The following is a 16,424-nucleotide window of genomic DNA, read 5'->3' on the forward strand; positions in this document are numbered from 1 at the left end:
GCTTATTGTGGGCAGGCCAGTCCAGAGCAGGGGCGGGGCAGGTCAGAGTTGGGGTCAGGACTGTGTATGTGGGTCTTGGTTGGCTGAGAGCTAGTGCACTCCTGCTGGGGTGAGTCCAGGGCTGGGACCAGGGCTGTGCACTCAGCAGCTGCTGCTGGGTGCTGGTGACAGGGAGGAGCTGCAGGGCACACAGGCTCCAGGCTGTTGCAAGGGGGGGGGGTGCTGTCCAGCCTACAATTCCATCAAACTGCCTGTGTGGCCCACAGGCCCACATCATTTCCACCCCTGTGCTAAGATATGACAAAGGTTAGGGCTGAAGTATTTTAGCACTGGATTTCTGCCTTGGGCTGATTTTAAACTTCAGCCCAAACAGTTTATGCATTTCCAAGAATACATAGAGCAGAGGTCAGTAGAGCCTTTCCACCTGACCCCCGGAGCTGTGCCTGTGGCAGCCTTCTGTGGCAGTCGGCACTCTCTGCGCTTGGCCACACTCAGCCCCCTGGGGCTCAGGTGCAAGTGAGCTGTCCCTGTGCCCTGCAGTCAGGTGTCGTGGGCTCCAGCACAGGGGAGGGCTTTTGTACTGTGCTGCAGGTGAATGGTGGGAAGGAATGGCAGCAACAGCCAGGTTCTAATGCCTGCCCATCTCCAGCACAAGCTGGGTCATTCCAGCTCCCCCCACCCAAAACATTGCCAATACCTGCCTTGGAAAGAATTGTTTTGCCCATGATACATTTGTGAGACATGTTATTTAAAATGTTTTGCTCCCATGTTCTGAATTAGGATGTGGGATTTGGCAAGGAGCTGGCTGCTGCTTTGTTATGGATGTGCCTTTGCCATTCTTATGAAAATCCACTCAGATTTGGCCAGGTTGTAAGACAGTTCTGTGTGTTCACTAGATCAGTGGTTCTCAACCTTTTTTATACCAGGACCCATTTGCCAACATTGGCCAGTCCCAACCCAGTAAATAGTTTAAGTAGAAAACAGCCTCCTAGGCCTGCTGGTGCCCCTCACTCCCAACCCACTGCCTCCTGCCTGAACCCTCCAGTGTGTGGGGCATGGGGGCCTAAGCAGCCTCTTATAGGCTGGGACTGTGTCAGCCTGCAAGGAGAAACCCAGTTTCCCATGTTTGTCTCATTTGAAAGGAGAATCCATTTTTTAAATTTGTTGATCCATTTTTAAAGTTTGTTTGTGACCCTTTCATATATTCTTCTGATCCACTTTTCTCAACCCATGGGTTGATAAAAGCTGCTCTAGAGACTTGCTAAATTCTGTCCCAGCCAGATCCACAGTTTCTGTCATGGTCTGTGTGCTTCAGCCTCCAACAGCTCCCGGTGCTGACTAGGTAGCGCATGTATCTTCTCCTTTTTATAGCTCCTTCTATGCCTGGACTGCACCGTATATGTGCTGTCCCGACAAAACTAAGCATGCTGTAGTTATGGGACTTCATGGGCTCAGGACTTTCCCCATATTGGCTACTCCCAGCTGCGTTGGGCTAGGAACTGGAATGCAGAGCTTGGAACCCGTCTTGTGCTCTCCATTTTCCTTTGGGTGGCACCTAGGCAGCATAGAGGAAGGATCCATCTTGTTCCCTCTGCATGTGAATCAAAACAGGAGTGGGAGGAAGAGAGAGAAGTAGATGGAGAAAGAGAGTCTAAGAATAGGGCTGGGGGGAGAGGGAAGAAGAGCAGGCACTACTTGAGCAAAGCATGGTGTAGAAATAGTAGTAATAATACAATGTATTTAGACTGTTTTGTGTAATTCATGCACATTATGAATGCATAAATTAAGATAGCAAATGCAACCTGAACTCTGTTATTTCCTACCTTAAATGCTTGATTTTTGCAGCCTTAATGCAGTTTTAGTGTAATAATAAATTAGAGTTTGGGAAAGCATTTTAAGTAGTTGATAGTATGGTCAAATCCTTTTTTATTTCCATATTTTATATTTATAGAAAAGAGTGCTGACGTAGAGTACCTGAATATGGTGGTGAAGGTGGAGTAGTTCAGACGTGTGCTACCCATGATTTATGAACTATCACTCAGACTAAGATGCAACTGGTTTGTCAGCATTCGCAACTCTTGCATACCAAGATAAGTGTCTGCTGCTTTACATATAAATGACATGGAACAGAGTCCATAATTTAATGACCTGGTTTAAGCACAGGCAAATTATCTCATGTCTAGCCCTGAAGTTCTGAGTAGGCAACTATAGGTTGAGCAATGGTAAATTTTAGAGACTTCCAAGTGCTTTGAGGAGAGATTTAAAGGCAAGGAGATGACTTGATAAACAGAGGCACACTTCTCCCACTGTAAGTTAGTGCAATAAAACTCCTGAACTTGCATGGAGAAATTCCAGTACCATATTAGTTTTAAACCACAGACTTCATGTTAACCATGTGAATTCAGCCTGTACTTTCCTATGGTTAAATCATAACATATCAGTTGAATATCTTATCTTACCTTGTAGGGGTAAAGACTATGTCTGTATGTTTGTGATGCAGTTTAGGTCTAGTAAGATGCACTTAGGGATTCATCTTCTTACACATTCAGGAAGATTCTTGAACTCGAATTCAGTCAGCAATTTTGCTGAGCCAGTAAAGAATCGAGTTTGTTTTCTTCCAAATGCTTTGCTTCCACGTTAGTAACAGGAAAAAGTCAGCTGGTTTGACTCCTTACAAACAGCAGTTCTGACCAAAAAGGTGTCTTTATGGTCAAGTTTTGACAATCCTATGTAACAGGTTCAAGTTTTATGTTGTTTTATGAACTTCACGATCAAGTGGAATGCTAAATTACTGCAAATCCTACTGTAAACTAGAGCATGAAATCTGAGAGCTTTGCGTAGATCCTGTGTTCACATTGTTTTGTTTGTAGTAGGAGTCTAAAGTTGGTGTTTAAAAATATCTAATTTATTCCTCCCAGGGAAGTGTGTACAAAAAAAAAAAAAAGTGACGAAGAGTAGTTAAAGACTGCAACAGTAGTTTTTATGTACCGTGAATACTACAGATTGTCATGAGCCCAATAAAAGTGCTTGTAGAACAGGCATGCAGTTAGGCAAACAGTTGGCTGCAGAAAGTGTAGAGAGACTGCAACTAGTTATACCAAAATGCTTCTTTTTTTTTTTTTATTTAAAGAGCTGTCTTTGGATTTTTTTTTCTCTTCCAGATAGGAATACTGTAGACCATGGGTCAGCAACCCCAAGCACATGTGCCAGAGCATGGGAAAGGGGCTGGGCCTGTGCTGCCACAACAAGGATTGGGCCTCTCGCAGGTCCTTTCAGCCACCCAAAGGCACGTGGGCACCTGCCACCAGTATCAAGTTGGGATGGGGTTCTGTGGACCCCAGTGCAGCTGCTTGCAGCCTCCCTCCTGCTGCCGCCAGCAGCCTGGGATCCGTGACGGATGGCAGGGTCCTGTCTAGAGCCTGGCCAGCTGTGGCAGGCAGCCAGGAAGCTGCAAGCTGCTGCGCCGGAGTCCATGGAGCCCCATCCTGGCTTGTTGCTGGCGGTGGGTACATGCATGTTTTGTGCAGGCAGTGGGGAGCCTCAAGGGACCTGATCTTTGTTGTGGCAGTACAGCCCCAGCCCCCTTCCCACTGTTTGCCCCAAGGCTCGCGTCTACCTGCTGCCAGCAATAAGCTGGGCCATGACCGCGGTCCCCAGTGCAGCCTCCCGGCTGCCTGCCACAGCCAGTCTGGTCTCTAGGCAAGCCCCTACTACCCACCATGGAGCCTGGGTTGCTCGCAGCAGGCGATGGGGAGGCTGCAAGCAGCTGCACCGGGGTCTGCAGAGCCCTGGCCCGGCTTGTTGCTGGCCATGGGTGTATGCGCGCCTCAGGGCAGATGGTGGGGAAGGGGTCCTCAGTTGCGCTGTCACAACAAGGTTCAGGCCCCTCACAGCTCCCCTGCTGTCAGTCCCAGGCATGCCAATGTCTTCCAAGTAAAGGGTGCAGGTGTTTTTGGCACTCTGCCCAAAAATGTTGTAAACCCCTGCTTTAGACTAATAAAATGATAGGCTTTTTTACACATGGAGTTATTCCAGAATAACAGTTACAAAATACTGTGTGGATGCTCTTATTCTGGAATTAAGAGTGCTTTTTTAATGTTTAACATAATCCACTAAGGAAGCTATTTAAGAATAGGTATCATGCTTTAAATTCGCACCGTGTTTTAACTTGAATTATTTTTAGATGTAGATGCATGCTACATTTGGATGTAACATGAACTAATGTTCCCTCTCTTTTGTTTCTCCTCTTACCCTCCTTTTGACACATTATTCTTTACCACTTTTCATTTTACAATACAATGAGACACATGATCATTGCTTCACTTAAATTCTCAGTACAGAAAAGATCGAAGTGGAGCAGAGTTGCAGTTAGAAGCTGCTAGGATAAAAAAACAAACCATTTCACTGCCTTTTCACCAGAACTAGCCTTTTCTCTTCCCCTTTCTATAAACTTCCTTGGTCATTATCTTTATCTCTCTTGTTCAGTTTTTGTCACAGGCTTTAAATTGAAACTTATTGAAGTCATTAGCATTGCATGTTTGACAGGCAAGATTTGGTGGAGTGAGGTGGCAACGCACCAAAATGTTGGGAGGGTTTTTTGGACAAAATTACCGTGATTGAAATGTGCAAGAACAGAATTCACAGTAACAGGATACTTAAAAGGTTTTCTTACAGCGCACTGACATGCACATTTTTAATAGTCTTTTATGAAAGATTTGAATCTTACAGAAACCACTGAAGTAGAGAGACTGCAGTGCAGAGACTGTTTTATTTAATTTTCTCAAACAAGTACTTTCTCCAAGTTCAAAATTAGATATGAAACTACTGCTATCAGTGTTGCTTAAAGGGGAGGGCAAAGTATCTCAATTGCTTAAAATAGTTTGGGTTAACATTATGCATTCAGGAAAAGACATATTAGTAAACTTATGTAGGGTTGCAAAAAGGGTTCTGGTTTCTACTGCAACACAAACAGAAAGTTTAAGTTTCTATAGCTTATGAAAGTGCTGTTTCATCAAGTATAAAGCAGCTGCAAGGCCATTGAAAAGATAAATGTTTCAAAAACAACTTGATGCCCACCCCAGTCAGATGGATTGTAAAAGATGGAAAGTCTTCTTGGCTCGTTATGTAATTACTGTTTGCTTGCAGTTCGTAAGGGATAAAAAAAGATTCTTGGAAATGTTTCTGTGATGGTGGCTTTCTTGTGCTACTTCAGTGCATATAGTAGGTTATTTTGTATTTTTTCTTTCCTGACATTGACAATATTAAAGAAAATTAGAATAAACTGTGACTACTATACTCAGATTTGATCAATGTAATTGTATCGTGTAAGTTGTTTTTGGGGACTCAAGTTTAACTAAAGTTCATGGTTTTGCAGTAAAACTGGAGTTGGCAATATTTAGCATTTTTGGAAGCCAGACAGATTAGAATTGTATTTGCCTTTGTTAAAACCGTGCTGTTTCCATGAACTAGACATAACCACCACTCCTAAGATTAAATAAGTAACTTCTTAGTTTGTGTGCTTAGAGGAACATTTAATTATCTCTTTGTATAGCATCTAGCATAACGGTGTCTTGATTCTGAGGCCCTGTTGTAGTGCAGACTATTTTTGCCTATTTAAACTGTGTTGCTGATTACTTTGCTTATGCTTCACCATTTCATTAAGTGTTTTAGGTGAATTACTAGAAGCATCTTTTTCAATATCATGTCAGTATAGCAGAAATACTCTTTATAAACTTATAGAAACATTCTCGGCAGAATGTATAAATTGTATGAAATTAGTTCCCAGTGATGCTTTTTTTTTCCCAAAGCTTTTTAATTGTAAATTTTGACATCTTACAACTTGCTTTTTCAGGGAGGTGGTGGACTCAATGGTGCAGCATTTTAAAGTGACCATATTTGGGGACCGCAGACCAGTTTATGATGGGAAAAGAAGCCTTTATACAGCCAATCCACTCCCTGTTGCAACTACTGGGGTAAGACAGTTTGTTTCTTTTCTGTTAAGACAAGCACAGCTTCTTACAAGAATATCCTGTAGTTAGGATCAGAAATAATGAAAGTATGAACCCTACATTTATATATACAGCAAACTGAAAGTTTGGTGCCAGGGGAGTTGTGGCAGTGTTAATTGCTGCTCCCCTGTTGCAAAATTTCAGGACCCTTTGGAAGCCTTCTGAGCTGGGTAGCATTGCCCTGCTTACTAGGGGTGCACCGATTTAAAGATTTTTTTTTTTTTTTTTTTTTTTTTTTTTTTGACTGATACCAATGGCCAATTATTAACCAACCATATTGGCTGATACCAATCCAATAGCAGATATGCAACCTGGCAGCTTGGAAAACAGAGTCTGGCTGGTAAGTCTGTTGGGGGTGGGGAGGGGGTCAGATTTAGGCCCCCATGGTGAGAGAAGGACTGGGACCGGAGCAGGGGCAGGTGCTACCCAGCCAGTATGGGACGGAGCCACAGACAGGCAGCTTGTTTGTGGGGCTCAGGGGTGTGCAGAAGGGGGTTGGCTCCTGCCTCTGTGCACACCTCCAGGGGAGGCATGAGGGGCATGTGCCCCTTGCATTTGTGTGTGTATATTTCATGTATATTCAAAATTCATATTCATTTTTCTACGCAGTTACATTTTTCATAACTATCTAGTCATATTTTATATATTATATTATTATATATAAAAATAATATGCATGCTTAATATGACTTGTATATATATATGACTCTATTATGGAAAAATGAATTTGAATTTAGGTAGAATTCAGATACGCTGCTGCTGATCTCTTGGGAAGCCATAATCGGTAATATAGGCTGCCAGGAGATGGAGGGTCTACAGGAATTTTATAACTGACAATATAGGAATGTAAAAACATACATTTTTTTTCCCCCCTTCCTTCCCTCCACACCACCCCCCCCTTGTTGGGGAGCCAGCAAAATGGTGTTACAGTAAGTAGGGGAGAGTTATTCTGGTAGACAGAGAGCCATGGGGTGCTGTTGTTTTTTTTTTTAAAGGGTTGTTCATCTATGTAGGTTAAATGCAAGCCTTAGCATGACTTCGAATTCTGTTTTACAGGCTTGATTCCAAGAGCTGTAAAGCTTTGTTTTCTTATAAACTAGGTCGGCGAAAGTTAGAAGCATTTTTCTTTCCTATCTTTGCCTGCCTAATAATACACGCAAAAATGTTTCTGTCCTGATTTCTGACTTGAGATCTTTACATGGGTTGACAGAGCCGTAGACAGGTGGGTCAGGCTAGCAGGTTAAAAGAAGAAACAGTGGCATGTTGAAGTAAAGCCTTTTTGTCTTGTTTTTGTCCTCCTTTCACATCTCAACCTTCGCCAGGTGGATTTGGATGTAACGTTACCAGGAGAAGGTGGAAAAGATCGTCCCTTCAAGGTGTCAATAAAGTTTGTTTCTCGGGTGAGCTGGCACTTGCTGCATGAAGTTTTGACGGGAAGGACCTTGCCTGAGCCTCTGGAACTAGACAAACCGATCAGCACTAACCCTGTACATGCTGTCGATGTGGTGCTACGACACCTACCCTCCATGAAGTAGGTCTCTAATCTGTTCCCTGTCTCCCTGCCGTCTGTCTCTTTGTCTGCTGTATCCCATTTGGGATGCCTCCATACTTCCACAGACATGACCAGAGGAAATTTAAGCCACTCTTTCTCAGTAACCCATTTCATTAGAGAATAGAACTTGTTATCTACAGGTGTGTAGCCATGTAAAGCGCTCAGGCCCCAACAAGTAATATCCAAAGGGGTGTTCTCAGAAAAGTTCAGGAACCATCAATCACTTCTGCCAAGTTCTCCAAGTCATTTCTCTTGAAGCAGAAAATTAATGATACAGAATGCTCTCAAATGCCATCTCTGTGCATTCTGCTTATGTTGTGCCATGTATCATGTAATGTCGTGTGCAGTAGCTGAAGGCTTTTGGCTTTCTTTTTAATTCAGCAGCACCTTTTACAAAGTTAAATCTTTCTGCTCAATTTTTGGGTAAATAACTTAGTATAGTTTTCCTTAACAGTGTCTGTTTTCCCTTCCTTTTAACCCTGAAATTTCAGAAGAGGTTGAATTAACGTAGATACATATTTGTCTTTATTTGGGCATTGGGAGTCGCTTAAAAAAAATAAAAAGTTTGAGTAATCATTTGAGATGGGCATTTTTTTTACACAGTATAAAATACATTAGTACAGACAAATCTGTAACTTGCTAAAATGATCTTGTAGCTTTAAGGAACTGAATTTTTTCAAGTGACCCACATTTCAGAACAATGTGAGATCTAATGACCTTTATGCTAACGTATCCTGGGAGTTTGTAACACAGCTACAGACAGAATTTTCCCAGCTTTTTGTTTATGCCACTTCATCTTGCTACCTTGGACAGTAGGAAGTAAAAACCCACAAGCTGGTAAAACATACCCAAATTCCTGTTAGTATAAAAGCATACCAAAGGGTACATCTAGCACACACCAGGCACTGTTCTGTAGAAGAAACCTGCAAATCTTCATTTGTGCTTTAACCAAAATTGTGCTTTACTGAAATTAAATCTTCTCAGATCTTTAACTTAGGGGTTTTGAAGAGCATTACTACTTTCAAAAATTGTAACGTATGTTTATGGCTAAATGTGAAAGTACTGCAAAGAACACCCTAAAATCCCTTTTTTATCACCATATATACAAACTCTGTACAACAATATTTTCTAAAATACTCCTTCTTGTAGAAGGCTTAACACGCTTATGTGGAAAGCATTGTCATACCGATGGAAACCTTTTTTTCTTTATAGGTATACCCCTGTGGGCCGCTCCTTTTTCTCTGCTCCAGAAGGCTATGATCACCCTTTGGGAGGGGGCAGGGAAGTATGGTTTGGATTCCATCAATCTGTGCGGCCTGCCATGTGGAAAATGATGCTTAATATTGATGGTAAGTAACGGGAGGAGAGGGATATCTCGAGGAATAAAAATGACTGCAGTCTTTCAACCACTTGGTTTCTACATGTCTGAGTTTCAGTAAGAAAGAAAATAGTACAAGCAGCTGTTACGTGATGAACAGAAAGATACAGTTGTGGAAAGGCCAGCTCCTAAGTTTAACTTTTCTGTAAAGTACAAATCAATTCAACTTTTACCTGTAAACTGCATTTTCTAAAATATTTTGGCATGTCCTCTAACAAAACACAGGCTTTTTGTTTTCATTTACTTCAATTTATCCATTTTAAATTTAGGTTTGCTGCAAAATACATCATCCTGTTTGGCTCATTGAGAAGCAACCTTTATAATATTGTAAGCTCAGTTTGAAGATTCAGTAACCTTTCATTATCAGCTTGTCACAAATAATCCAGGTTTACTTCTCATCTTTGTGATTTTTTTCAGCCATAAAATGTTCCTTGTCATTAAAAACGCATTCAGCTCTAAATTTAGGAATATCGGGCTTTATTCTGTTAGAGTTGTTTAAGCCAGTTTTCCAGCTCTGGTTGCAAGGATGACTTAGAAATCCTTAGCATTGAGAAGTCTGGATTTTCCATCAAGTAAGCACTTGGCCAAAGAAAAGTTGCCTGAGGAATGAAGTGTTAATTATGGTGTGCTAGACGCTTCCTCTAGAGAAGAGTGTTTTTTGTGGGTGTGTGGGAAAATGCTGTCAATACATAGACAAACCACTTTAAAGTATGCCACCTTATAACTTCAGTGCAAATAAATAGCTGTCATGTCTGATCTAGTCTATCAAGTACAGATGAAGGGATCACGATTGTTTGTTTGCATCAGTCTGGTTCAGATTTGCATTCTGTGGCTAATCAGAACTGTTCTTCAGCACAGACTGACATCTCAGGGATATGAAACCAGATCATTTTTACAGAGGATGCTCTTTTCTTGTTCTTGCATCTGGATGAGAATGGCTGGTGCTGTAAAATCCTGACAATAATTTGCAAGCCATATCTGCCAGTTTTTCAGCATGTCGTATAAACATCTTTGTGTCGTCTGTGCTGAAGACTTGCAACTCCTCAAACTCCAGACATGATTACTGCAACATATTCAGAGTAGGGGTGAACCACATGCCCTGACAGCGTTCCAAATAGAAAGGCTACTGCATTTCATACTATTAAGCAACATATATTTTTGTACGTACAATCCCAGTGCTTTCTCTCTTTTGAGTGCTGCCCTAGATAAACCATTTCAGGAGGTCTCTGCGTATATTTAAAGATGTGTCTTGCATCACAGCAGCTGCATTGCATTTGAACAGTGGAGCCATGGGTCAGCGGGGAAGATAGCTAAGTACGCGTGTGGGGGTGGTACTAATGAGTTTGACCTAGACTGTTACTGTTCTTAGATGATGCTCTGTGCTTCAAGAGTAGAGGTGTGTGTTCGGATTTTTGTTAACCATACATAATGTTAACTTTTTGTTTTATCAGCTGAACAGTACAAGGAAACCATGACTTAAAATAGCACCTTTATTTCTTGCACTTAATTATGATATTGATTTCATAAGAGCAGTATAACTAGGGTTGTACCAAGATGCTTCAAGTATATTTTTAAAGTGATTGCAAAGCTTTGACAGTTGCCCCCCTCCCCCCTAACTGGGTATGCAAATTAAAAAAGGAAAAAAGATGTGATCACAGCTATGCTTCAGTAAGTTGTTAGTCACAATATTAGGCTAGCAGAGAGAAATTCCCTTTGCTACAGGTATTTTATTAGGCTAGAGGCAGGGTCACTTTGGTAGATGTCTTATTCCCATTAAGAAGGTAGCCTTAAATGGGAAAGTAGAGACAGCATTCAGGGTAGCTTGGATACACGTTAAGGCCCATACTACTTACCTTGGTAACTATTATTGTAATGTGCTTCAGACAAATTCAAGCAGAAATTTTGCAGCTGATGATATAGTAATAAGCTTTGTTTCTATGAAGAAGTTTTTCTTTCTAGCTATTCAGATTACAAAATCATGATGGGAAGAGTACGCAGTCTTTACATAAGTGTCATTCTCTTTGAGGACTGTGGAATAAATGTACCCACTATTAAATGGTACCTGTGCTTTTAGGTTAGAGTTCCCTTCAGGCTCCAGGCTCCAAAGCTCCTGCTTGTATGTTACTGATTAGTTCAAGGAAAGGGGCTGTTAACTGAGAAGTTACCATCTAAGGCTTTGAGTCTAATTAAATCCATATGATGCTCGTCTCCAATACAAGACATATTTTATAAAGTTCTTCTGAATTTTTTTCCCATTAGTCAGGCTATTACTACTAAGGCAAGCAGTCTACAATGGAGCAGAGTATTCTGAGCTTTTATGGGGGGGGGAATACATAACTGTAATGCTCTTCCATACTGGCCTTCTTAGATAATGAAGTAGATCAAAAACTAGTTTTCCTGTGGATGGAGGAGGCATATACTTCTGTCCCAAGGAAGGGTAGTCTGTTGTACATGTAGTTAATGTAGTTCTGTCCCAAGGAAGGGTAGTCTAATGTACATGTAGTTAATGCTGCTAAACCTTTACCTTTTACCAGTGTTTGTTCTCACTGAGCTGTTTGAAAAACAAAGTCAAAAATCTTACTAATGCTAGTTAATTCTCATAGCAGTATATATACTGCATAATGAAATGAGGCTGTTCCTTTTTTGAGATGAAACATCTCAGTCTGCTTTGACACCGCTCTGTATTTTGTTGCTTTTTATGAACCAGGTTTTGCATAGCACTACCGAAAAATTATTTTAACCAGATTTGGTTTTTGTCCTCTCGGCAGAAATTATTCATTTCTAGATGAGACCTGCAGTCTATAGGCCACAAAATGAGTTGCATTAAAATGAAATCCCTAAACAGAAACAGTATTTAGGGGTTTTAATACCACAGTATGGGAGTTTTAGGGGGTTTTGTTGCATTTTGTTTTGTTTGAGACCTCCAAACTTAGAGCTGCAATCAAATCATTGGAGTTTGTTGTGATTTACTTAACTTATAAAAGGTGGCCTTCAAAATATCTGTTCCTATCTACTTTACAATTTTTGTTGCTGTGGCAACCAGAGCCTTGAATTGGTTGTTGTTGGGGGGCGTCAGCTATTTAGTTCATTCAGTAATCGAGGGCTGTAGGCGTTAGCTAGAGTGCGTCATCAGAAGTTGGCGGCCTGCTGGGGTGACGCATGTCTGAAGAATGTTTTGTTGTATTTGTGTGGAGATTTGGTGTGTTTGGTGCATCGGAGTCAGTATCTTTATAAATAGCTACTTCTAGGTCAAATTATTTTTGCTGTTTGAAAGCTTGAAGTGTGTTGTTTGACTCCACTCTGTTTTGGGCGAACGTGAAGCTGTTAATTACAAAACTGCAAGCTCTGCTTTTATCTGAAGTTTACTTGATGCCACCTTTAAGAGCCTGTGTTCAGTTCCTTGTAACTTAAAAAAAACAAGCTTGGTTGCAATTTTGCATGCACAGGAGGAGGTTGCGTTGTGTGTGTGTGTGTGTGGGGGGGGGGGGAATGGACGATTTTTTCATACATACAGATCATAGATATACATAGCACTGCAAGTTAATGTTGCACAAGCAGCCTGAATTCTGGCTTTCCTAACCTTGTAAAGAAAGCTAAGCACTACAACCATAATATTTCTGTATAATAAAAAACTGATGCAATTTCTGCACCCGACCTGTGTTGAACCTTGGTTTTATGCAATAAACTGGTTAATTTCCCCTGTGGAATAACAAGTCTCTGTGACTTCATTCACTCTTGTTCCAAATCCGTGCCAGTGTGGCACACCCCCACTTCACCACCTCCCCAATTAACAGCTCCCGATAATTGTCACTACTGGGTAATTTGCTGTTAAATATAGCCCAGTTGGAGCAGCGAAACAACCACAGTTTACTATATTGCAAAACTTTTCAATGCCTGTGGTGGTTTCTCTGTATTGATTATGTCTAAGCACTGGCAATTATGTAGACATCGATGTCTCTAATAGCACTTGGTTACATGTGAATATTGTTCTAAGCTTTTCACTTACATTTTAAAACTGCCCTGGCAGAAATAAGATGCTTCCAGAAACCACAAGTTAAATGTTTAATGTTAAGTTTGTCGACAGCTTCCCTTACTAGTTCAGAGTTAAAGGACTTCGAATACTCGTTTACTTCTGGAGACCTGAGTTAGGTGACGCACATCAACGTAAAGTGATTACTACATATAAAATTATAGGGCTGGAGCTGAGGCTTGTGGAACTTGCCAGGTTAGAATTCAGATGTGCTGATGAAGCAATGCAAGAGAAGCAGTTGTCGACAGGACTCATCCAGTGCAAAGCTTGGAACTGTATCAGCTGGGGGCATAGGTGTAGATTTTAGCCACTGGGTATTGCTAACACTGTTCATTTCACTACAGTTAAACCTCACGTGAAAAACTTGAAAAAACTTCAGGGAGCGATGACTTACACCCCACCTCTTCTTCAAAAAATGGAACTCATGGCTGGATTTTGAGTGTCCCTAAATTTGTTGTCAGGCTTTTGAATTACAAGTTCATTCATTTCAAGTCTGCTTTTGTGAAGAGAAGCAGTAATCCTGGGAAAATAACCCTTTCAGTTCTGCACAATTAACCTTGTTTTCCTGCAATATCTTGGGTACACATTCATGCTGCACTTGACATATCTTGTCATGCTGAATTGTCTTGCCAGCATGAGCAATTTATTTTTGCTACAGGCAGAATCTGTTGGGAGGGGAAACAAAAGAGTCACTTGAAATTCCACCACTTCCACAGCAGCATTAGCTTTTCTCTGGAACATCCTCTAAAATCCTGATGAGACTCTATATTGCCTAAGATTGCCTATATTGTCTAAGATTGAAGTGTCATGACTTTCTCACCTGTTTTTGGAAAACTTGAAGGCTGCAAAATATGCACTTGGTGCTCACTTTGGCCTTAGACAGTTAATTTGCTTGATTTGTTCATCTTTCTGAAATGGATGTTTCTTTCCTTGATGGGTTTTTTTCCTCTCTCTAGTTTCTGCCACTGCCTTCTATAAAGCACAACCAGTAATTCAGTTCATGTGTGAAGTTCTCGACATTCATAACATTGATGAACAACCAAGGCCTCTGACTGATTCTCATCGGGTAAAATTCACCAAAGAGATAAAGGGTAAGTAGAAAATTATTTTTAACTGTTACAGAACAATATGTGGGCTACTGAAGGGACACTTTAACTGAAAATTTCAAAATGGCTATTGATATTGTTGCATTACTTTAGGGAAAGGGTGCTCAACCCCTGGCCCGTGGGCCCAATCCAGTCCCTGGTGTCGTGTCATCTGGCCCCCGGGACCCCCCATCGAGTTGCGCAGAGCCCCACAGGCCATGGCTCGGACTGCTGGATTGGGCACACAGGACAGTACAGGGCCCACTCCTGGTGCATGGGGGGGCAGAGTGGGGTCGCAGAGCTTGGTCCTGGCTAGGCAGAGGTGGCACAGGGCTCAACACCATTCATTTGGGCTGCAGGGTTAAAATTGTGAGCACTACTCCTTTAGGAGCATGCTAAAAACACTGCAGATTTTACCAACACAAGATCCAAAACAAATATGTTACATGGATGGTTGCAGTCTTTAAAAAATCCAAAGATATAATACTTTGCATACTCTTACTAGTTTAAAGGGGCAATTAGATTACTGTTTTATAACCAGTGTTATCTGTACTGGAGCAGCAGCACTGCTGGAGAGCTGACCATTTTCAAGAGAATAGCAGCACTGTGTTCCACTGACTCTTTATAGGCCTCCTGCTGCTTAAGTACTGAAGCAGAGCAAATGTTGATTTACCCCCTTCCTCCCTCCCTCCCACCTCCTAAAGACGGTCATTGATGGTTTTCTCCCTTCCTCCCCCCCCACCATTTCCTTCCATTTTGGTGCTCAGTATAATTGCAGAAAGGATGTAACCATTTAGGAGCTTCAGGAAAATCCCCTCTTGAGACTGTTCTGTCATTAGGTGCAGGAGTACACACCCTCTAACAGTTAGTTTAAAAAGCATAAGTACTGTACAGCCGGTTGCAAATCTGTGCTGGTACAATTAAAACTTTTTTTTTAATTACCTTTTAATGAATTTTGGAAGTCATGACTCCTTTTTAACTATCAGAATGTACACTATTTAATTGGACAGTGATCAACTTTCAGTTTACTTCATGTGCTTCATGTTTCTCGTAATAGGAATAGCCACTATGAGAGAGCACTGAAAAATTACTTTGAACTGCATTTGAAAACTTCTGTAAATCTACACCAAACATGCAATTAGTCCGAAAAAGTATCACCCATGAAAACCCTTCCCTCATATCCTGGACCATCCTGGCTACAGCATCAGTACAACCCTCCCATTTGTCAATATTGTCATATTTACTCAAATCCAAGATGAGGGTTTTTTCTCCACTGTATATGGAGGTGTGGGGAAGCCCCTCATGAATTTAAGAAGTGGGGAAGAGGGCTGGCAGCTGTAGCTGCAGCTTTTGGCTCTTGCCCTGACCCTGATTCAGGGTTAGAATTGTAGATGCAACTGCTGCCCCACCCTGCCATGTCCCCCACTGCCACTTACAAGGGTCCTTGCTATTGTTTGGAGCACAAAGTACATGGTGGCTCTGGCCCTGGTTCTGATGTGGGGCTGGGGCTGCTGCTGCTGCTACCTGGCCAGGCAGAGGCTGGAACTACTGTGTGCTGTGCGCTCTGGGCCAGAGTGGAGCTGAAGCCAGAGCCACAACTGAGGGTAAGGGGGGTGGGGTGGGGTGGGGAGGGGAATAGAGGCAAATGGCTTGGGGAGGGGCGTGGTAGGCACGTGTCAGGGGGCAAGGGGTAGCTTACCTGCTGTTTGCCTCCCCTGTTGCTGCTTTCCCCACTGCTGTAGTAGGGAGACTAATTTAAGATGACTTCCAATAATTAGATTATATAAGTATGCTGTAGTTTTCCATGCATATTCTTTTCATGTATAGACATTGATTACTGTGGGGGCTGACTCCAATTCAGGTAAATATGGTATATTGGAGTCCCTACCAATATGCTGTGCATATGACATACAGGAAGAACATTCCTGCCTTGAAGAGCTTTCAGTTTAAGTAGGCAAAAGAGCAGGGAAGACAGCCATTGAGAGATGGCATGGCATGCCTTTCCATTTTTCATACTAGATCAGTCACAGACTTGGGAATTAGGAGCAGGTCTTTAAATCCCCACTCTAGTCCAGCAGACAATGCACTACATTGCTACCTCTGTTTTTTCAGTGTCCCTGAATGCAGGAGTTGTGTGAGACCATTTTTTCTATTGCTGTGCTTTCCCATACCATTTCTTCTATCAAGAGCAGCTCTATGGCTAGTTTTACCATGAATTAATGGAGTGTAGTTGATCTTATATTAACTAGTTATTAGAGCTTCTGTTAGATTCCTATGTACGTTCTGGACAAATGCTGGGAGTGCTAAGAATTGCAGTACCACTGAGCAATCAGTGTTGCCACTTATTCATTCATATATATATATATATATAT

General features: G+C 41.8%; 1 protein-coding gene across 3 annotated transcripts in view; it reads left to right on the plus strand.

Annotated features, from left to right (window-relative positions):
• AGO3 (argonaute 3, RISC catalytic component) overlaps nucleotides 1-16,424 on the plus strand; it is a 65,246-nt gene that overhangs the window by 31,588 nt on the left and 17,234 nt on the right. For 2 of the 3 annotated variants that reach the window (XM_025208048.1, XM_014521501.2), the window contains exons 3-6: nucleotides 5,852-5,972; nucleotides 7,330-7,538; nucleotides 8,772-8,908; nucleotides 13,924-14,058. In XM_025208048.1, coding sequence (XP_025063833.1) covers nucleotides 5,852-5,972; nucleotides 7,330-7,538; nucleotides 8,772-8,908; nucleotides 13,924-14,058 — 602 coding nt within the window. Of the gene's footprint in view, nucleotides 1-1,951; nucleotides 2,091-5,851; nucleotides 5,973-7,329; nucleotides 7,539-8,771; nucleotides 8,909-13,923; nucleotides 14,059-16,424 lie in introns of all 3 variants that reach the window. The other variant, XM_025208049.1, reaches the window with a different exon arrangement.

Source organism: Alligator sinensis, unplaced genomic scaffold, assembly GCF_000455745.1.
Source record: "Alligator sinensis unplaced genomic scaffold, ASM45574v1 scaffold547_1, whole genome shotgun sequence".
In the NCBI taxonomy this organism is placed as follows: domain Eukaryota; kingdom Metazoa; phylum Chordata; order Crocodylia; family Alligatoridae; genus Alligator; species Alligator sinensis.